The 7,737-nt window shown below is 31.8% G+C and overlaps 1 protein-coding gene across 2 annotated transcripts; it reads left to right on the plus strand.

Annotated features, from left to right (window-relative positions):
• Positions 1 to 2,259: 2,259 nt before the first annotated feature.
• On the plus strand, positions 2,260 to 7,099 carry LOC11415126 (cysteine and histidine-rich domain-containing protein RAR1). Of its 2 annotated transcripts, XM_003592347.4 has the most exons (7): positions 2,260 to 2,393; positions 2,476 to 2,602; positions 5,305 to 5,307; positions 5,408 to 5,490; positions 6,017 to 6,168; positions 6,288 to 6,529; positions 6,624 to 7,099. In XM_003592347.4, exons 2-7 carry the CDS (start codon positions 2,501 to 2,503, stop codon positions 6,717 to 6,719), a joined length of 678 nt encoding a protein of 225 aa, XP_003592395.2. In that variant the 5' UTR covers positions 2,260 to 2,393; positions 2,476 to 2,500; the 3' UTR covers positions 6,720 to 7,099. The 2 variants fall into 2 exon arrangements, with proteins under 2 accessions (XP_003592395.2, XP_039685877.1); XM_039829943.1 differs by lacking the exon at positions 5,305 to 5,307.
• Positions 7,100 to 7,737: the final 638 nt, after the last annotated feature.

Consider the following 7,737-nt stretch of genomic DNA (forward strand, 5'->3'; position numbering starts at 1 on the left):
TTATAAAAACAACAGTGATTAAAAACATTCTTCATTGTACTTTCTTTGGGACGATTTGAAACTGTATTCTCTGTTGAATTGGTTTTCCACCGCTGCCCGCTAAATGTATCAGATCATTTTACTCAGTTTTGTTTTGGTGGTAGCGGATCTCAGGTGAACCACACAAATTTAAATGTCATTTGGTTTGCTACTGTGTGGGAAATCTGGAAAGAAAGAAATAACAAAATTTTCAAAGATAAACAAAGCTCAATTATGCGGATTGTGGACAAAATAAAGTCAGTTTCTTATTCGTGGTTGAAGGAAAAATTTATTCAAATCTCTCTCAATTACCATGACTGGTGGCTTAATCTCCTCGCAATGCTGGGCTACATATAGATAGTGTTATTTCTTTGGTTTTTCTTTTAGCTGTTTTTTTTTTCTTTCTTTTCCCTGTTTGTATATATTGTAGAGATTCTTTATTTTGTCCTCGGCACACCTTGTGGTAGGAATGACTTTCTGTGTTGATTAATATATTTTATTTTAGCCTCTTAAAAAAAAAACTTTATATAAATATCAATCTTCTTAATTCACCTAATTTTAACAAAATGGTCTTGTATATAAGGAGTGAGATAATACTTTTTGTGAGAAAATATTTTAAAATTTCTTAATATCTTCTTTAGACACGAATTAACAAGTCGCAAAAATTAATCATAAATTTCCAACTATTATCAGGTAGAGAGAGAAGAGAACGGGTCAACACAGTTTGACAATAAACGTGTTGCAGCGACAAGCTAAGCAAAGTTGTCCGGTGGGCACAATTTTTAAGCTCAAATTAAATCCGCCGAAGCATCCAACACAATACAATCGTATTATTGCATCACAATTTTTAATCATAGAAAAGGAACGATTAATTGAAAGAAAGAAAAATCAGCATTGAATGGTGACACCAGTACATTTTTTTTAGGAAACCCCACTCTATAAAATTAGTAAGAGTCGTCCTATAAACACTACTCCCTCGTTCTAAATTGTATGATGTTTTGGACATTTTACATATATTAAGAAATGTAATTAATATTGTGTGGGAAAGAGATATTATGCGTTGTTTTACAAAATTGTCCTCAATAAAAGATATGAGAAAGATAAATGAAGGAATTGAAAGAAGAGATGACAATAAATAGTTAAGGATATAATAAAAAAAGTAACATTAATTTTTCATTGGTATTGTAAAACGATATATAATTTATGACAAATATTTTTTCTAAAGTGACATAAAATTTGGGACGGAGGAAATATTTTTTTTTACCACTTTCTTTAGTACCAGTAGTTTAATTTTATTGCTCCCTCCGTTATTTGCAACAAAATATTATTTTAAAAATATTAATCTATTTCACTTTTTAGTACAATGTTAATTATTTATACTCTAATTATAATTTTAATTAATATTATTTTCACCATTCTGAATTTAATACATTCTACTTTACATTTAAGATAAAGAAGAATGCATCAATACTTGACAAAAACATTCAAAATTATTTTTCTATCTTATTCATTTATACATTTTTTCTTAATATTTGTCAAATTAACAAAAAACTCACTTATAATGAGACGGAGAAAGTACAATAGTTTTAAAAATTATGAACAATGTTTTTTTATGAAATTTTGATTTTGATTAAAACTAAAAATATAAATGTTTGTTGCTTTCAAGTTTTGACAAATCAAACTGACCATGATTCTATTTCAATGACATCAACACTATAAGTCTATAATAAAAAAATATTCCTTTTTTATGACACCAACAACAATTTTTATTATAGAAAAAATTGTTTAAGGGTGTAATTGAAATAACGAAAAAGTAAGTATAAATATATTCATCTAGTTTGTTACACTTTTTAAGTGATAAAAGAAAGAAAAAAAAACCAAACATATATATTCATATCGTGTTGTTACATTTGTTTTAATGTTTAAATTTATTCTTATATATTTGTTACATATGTTATTCGTATTGAAAATTGAAAATATTTTTGGAAATAAAAAAGTCAGCTCAAAAGTGCCGAAAGAAGTAGTTTTCTTTATATATAATAGTATAAATAAATCTAAAATATGTTTATTTTTTATATATATTTTTTTATACCTATTATATGTAAAAATCATTATATTAGATTCATTCATTAAATAATATATACGATCTATAATATTATATAATCTATAATACTATATAATAAAGACTATACAAATAATTAATTAAATAAATCTAAATTATAGATTTCTGCTTATAACATTGATTGGAAGATAAGTAGCGAGTAAAATATAAACAAGGGGTGAATGCCAAACCTAACCTTTACTCAAACTCTAGAACCTTCGAAGTGTACTAGAAACTGTGAGGAATCTCCGAAACCCAAACCGTTGAAACTTGTGTGAGTTTTGCGTGTTTATAAAGAATATAAAATCCCACAAGATAGAAAACTCTAATCTTCTTCTTCTTCTTGAGTCTTGTAGTTAGGGATCGTGTTAGTTTTCAAGAATGGAGAACACAGTTGTTAAAGTTCGATGTCAAAGGATTGGTTGCAATGCTATGTTCTCCGACGACGACAATCTCGATGGTTCCTGTCAATACCATGATTTGGTACTCTCTCTCTCTCTCTCTCTCTCTCTCTCTCTTCGTTTGCCCTAATTTTATTCAATAATTTATGCTTTAATTCTTTAAGCTTTTATCTTAAAATTTGTTATCATGTGGATTGAATTTTTTGTTTTTTGTTGAATTGAAGTCGTGCTTATGGTACTTTTGATATATTGATATGTTAGTTCTGTTCACACATGTTTTACCTAGGATCCCAGAAAACAGCTACATTAGTAGTACTTTAGTTTCATTGATTAATTAACCAATGTAGCTGCCAAGTTTATTTGAGCCAGGGGTGATTTGTTTCAGTTAATGACAATGTCAATTGAATTAATTAAGCTGCAAAGAATTAATTGCCCTTTTTTTTTAACCATGTGTAATGAGGATAGGTTCAAGTATAAGACAATTGAAACCCTTTGCTTTGGCATAAAAAAATTCATTTACTATTACTGTTTATTCAATTTGCATCATTAGTTATCCTAGCTTATTGGTAAGCGGCACATGTTTTTCCTGTTGAGAGTGGAATTTGATTCCTGCTTGAGCAAAAGGCACACTTGATTTTTCTGTTACCCTCTCTTAGTTAAATAGGCTTCACCTCATAGTTTGCTTTAGGCTGAAAAATACGTTGGGCTGCCAATGCTTTCACTCACTTGTGTCGCGATTGAAACTGTACATATACACACATATACGATATATTCATGCATTTAGATAGAGATTTGTAATCAGCACCTGTTGGGAAGGACACTTGGTGCCTTAAATATGGTAGTTTTTTTGTATTCTCTGAGTTTGTGAGATCGAATCCAATGTTATGAAATTATCAATGATTCCATGCCCTAGAGAGAAAAAACAGTGTCCTAGGCTTGCTAGTTTCTATCTTTCAATAACCAACCCTTCATTCTATGATTTTCACCCCTTTATTTTTCGCCATATTGATCATATTATTCTTCATATGTGATGTATTTCCATTTTGTTATATCTAGCAAGTAGTGTAGTTAGTATTGTACGACCGTGTTTAGATATCCAATAAAATTGAAGACTTCCAGTACATATTGCCTCATGAATCAATGTTGTATCTGAATATAGCTTGAATAGCGACTAAATATGTCGAATTGAATGAATTGCGCATCTGAAAGGAATCAGGCGATTCTGAAACGAAATTAAATAGCACATATTTGCTAAAAACAGCATTGTGTGTGAGTGCAGAAATGGGCCGGGTCTGATGACCCTGTTCTGGAAGGGGAAAAGATTGTAAATTTGCAGTCGGTGAGGCAAGAAATGGACTGGGTTGCGCGACGCAGTTCTTAGAGGGCCTCATAGGTTTACTTTTTATCATTTTCCCTCTTTCTGCAGATGGATAGAAAGGCGTGAAACCAAACCCTCCAAAATACTCAAATCAGAAATGCAAGATTCATATTTGTTCCCACTCCCTTATGCACCGTGCCTATTGTTTTCCTTACAAAGTGTCGGTGTTCTCACTAATCCTCTGTTTTACCATGTTGTTTGGTCCCCCGTGTGTTGTTCTAAGCCAGGCTCTCATGACTTGAATTTTGAAATTCATATATGATATAATAGCTTATGTCACTTCTTTTTACTTAAAAATGTCACTATTATTTATCATACATCTGACAATTCACTATAATGTTGATTCGGAAAATAGGTATTCCGAATCAAGATTCAAATCTCGATTGATAACCTCTGTAGAAAGCAGAAAGAGCTCCTATTATGCTTATTACTTATTCTTTGAAAGTTGAAACCATGTTTTGTCTTAGATAAAATGTGATGAGAGAAAATAAGAGAAAAATTGGTTTTCCAGGGTTTTGTGCACCAAAGAAAATAGAGGCGGAAGAAGAGTTTGCATGGGCCATACCTGCAAAACTTCTATTCGCTCAATGTAAAAAAATGAAAGCACTGTGAAAAGGAACTTATGAAAAAAATTACCCTCACGATTTTTTTCCAACACACTGAGAGGGGGACTCACGGATTAACAGAAGCTTGGTTTCTTAAAATTTATCATGCTGTATTAATCTCATTGTGTCTGCCTTGCTGGTCATTCTTTACACATCAAACCACGAACATTAGTCATAAACAAACAGACAACTGATTTGATACGCATCAAACCTCGAACATTAGTCCTAAACAAACAGACAACTGATTTGATTATCTTTGCCTGCCTTTTTTTTTATTTGTTTGCCATGCCCTAAACACCAATTAAAGGTCCTATCAAATGTATAAGGGTATTTTGACATTCAAATATTTATGCTTTATTTCCTTACATTTTATAGTCTAACAGAGGGAAGAAAATTATTTTTTACGTTTTCTTTCTCTCTCCAATCATGCAAAACCCAAATCTTCTCATTTTCTGAGCACAACACTTTTTGGAGAATTATTAGTTTTGATGTTACGGATACTTTATGAAAACTGGCATTTCCATCCATTGTTTAACCTTGGAGAAATATGTTAAATGTTCACCTACGGACTCTTGATTTAAATGTTACTATTTGTGCATTGTTGTTTTATGAGGTTTGCTAACATTAATTTTCATGAATTAAGTAAAACAGAGATTTTTTTTACTTTTTGTTGAGATGATAAAACTTGTGACTTTGTATCCATTATGTTGATTTATCATTTATGACTCTTGTGGAATCTTACTTTCCTTCTGGCATGCTTGGGGCTTGGATTTTGTTGCCGGGTCATCTTGATTTATTCAGGGAGTAAGTCTATCCTCTTAATCTTTTTCTTCACATTTTTTCTTTTGGGCAATGATCATATATTAATTTTGCAATTGATCATAACTCTTAATTTAATTTTCAGCCTACATTTCATGATGGTATGAAAGAATGGAGTTGCTGCAAGAAAAGAAGCCATGATTTTAGCTTATTTTTGGAAATTCCAGGGTAAGAGATCACCTCTGTTCCTTTTCTCTAGTCTCCTGTTTTAGTATATCGAGGATTTGGTCTGTAGTTAAATGTTCAATTAATAAGGGTCCACTTATTGTGGGGATTGTGAGTTTCATTCTTATGAGTCCATTATCCATTGTGAATTCATATCTTGAAAGTACTTTTCGTGGCATAGTGAAGGTACTTCTAAAGTTTTTAAATCAATAATAAAATAAGTCATGAATAGTTACCAGTGACACTGACAATTGCTGTCGAAAGATTATTGCGAGGCTTATTTGTAGATGTTCACCGAATGTAAGAGGGACATTTACTTTAAAATGGTGGATTATGTAACATATATTTATCATCTCTTAAAGGGGAATGTAGGTTTTATTATAATTAAATAAGAGATCAGTGTAAATTAAGATTTTCCTTCGAAAGGAAAGTGTAATTTATGCGATATAATTACATTTGTCTATTCCTTTTCATATCATTTTGAAAATGCTTTGCATTTATTGATTAGAAATTTCTTTATGATATATAGTTGCAAGACAGGAAAACATACAACAGAGAAGCAAGTAATTGCACCGGCTAAGAAAAAGCCTGTGCCCCCTCCATCTGTGGCTTCCTCAACCAACGCATCCACGAAGGACTCTTGTTCTAGGTGCAGGCAAGGATTTTTTTGCTCAGATCATGGTAATCATGCATGTTTACTTTTAACTCTGTCTTAAGTCCTATTTGTTATTTTTGTGTAATCCCTAAATCATGCTTCCCAAGTTCATCTTTTCTTCTACCAACCCTCTGCTATTTTTCAGCTTCACAAAGCAAACCTGTAACTATTGTTGGAGACAAATCTGAAAATCTTGCTGGAGATGCATCTGCAGAAAGCAATTCAAAAGTTGAGGTTGTGAAACCTCCTAAAAAGATAGTTGGCATAAACGAGCCTCAAATATGCAAAAATAAAGGATGTGGTCAAACCTTCAAGGAAAAGGATAACCATGACACTGCTTGCAGTTACCATCCTGGCCCTGCTGTTTTTCATGACCGAATGAGAGGGGTTGGTATTATATATTCCACTGAATATTCTTGTATATTTTGTAGTTGTGATATGGCTGTAACTTCTGCTTTTCATTTGTCATATTATTTTGCAGTGGAAGTGTTGTGATATTCATGTAAAAGAATTTGACGAGTTTATGAGCATTCCTCCATGCACAAAGGGATGGCATAATGCTGATCCAGAACCCTAATTGGTGAAGATACCAACAAAGAGGTTCTCTACTTGCGGTCGATGTTTTTCGTTATTGAATGGAAAGTGTGTTGTTGGTTGATACTGTAATTTTGTCATTAGTTAGAGTAATTTAACCCCCTCCTCCCCTCTAAATGTTTATGTCCATCATCCCATTTCAATTGGTCAAGCTCTATACTTAACCTTAAGAAGTAACTGCATGAAATTGCTGTGATGGTGTAGGATGTGAATTTGTTGTCGTGTGTTCCATGAATTTCACAACATCTATTCTTTTGCATGACCAGTTTGGATTCATTTAATTTGGGAAGACTCAACACCGTGGTTTTGAACAGAATATTTGTATTGGCATTAAAATAGTGTCCTTGTTGATTAGATACTTCATTCTTCAACCTTTATTTCTTCACCGCAAGTTTTGTTATTGGTTAATTAGGAACATAACAAATCCCGTTGGACTCTTCCAACAAAAAAAAAAACCCTATTAGACTTGCAAGTAATAGAAGCTAATAAAGAAGTCAACAAATGAGTGAATATTCATATTTGGTTAACATTAACTAATGGAGTTTCACATTCTTTTTGTTTTCATGTGCATATTTGGTTGATATGTAATAGGATATTCTTGGTGTGCTGTGTTCATTTAGTGACTTAAGTTACAAGCAAAAGGTTGGGAAATTAGATTTCTCCCCACTTTCTGTATTTGACCAAAAAATAAAGGATCAAATATTGAAGCGAAGGCGTGCATTGTGTAGGGAGAGAATTGTGAAGAGAATGAATTTTATGGGAGATTTTAAAATATTGAAGACTTTTAAAATAATAAAATTTCAAAAATACTATGATTCAGTACAAAGGCCATAGTTTCTCCATTGTGAATGTGGAAGCCTCTCTTGAATTTGACATAAGTGAATTTTCAAAATGTAACAAAATAAAATAGAAATAAATTCAAGAATATACTTTCTGGAACATGGATTTAAGCATCTTAAAAATCAATTTCCAGAGAGCGTTTGCTTCTGTCTGTCTTTGTC

Source organism: Medicago truncatula, chromosome 1, assembly GCF_003473485.1.
Source record: "Medicago truncatula cultivar Jemalong A17 chromosome 1, MtrunA17r5.0-ANR, whole genome shotgun sequence".
NCBI lineage: Eukaryota > Viridiplantae > Streptophyta > Magnoliopsida > Fabales > Fabaceae > Medicago > Medicago truncatula.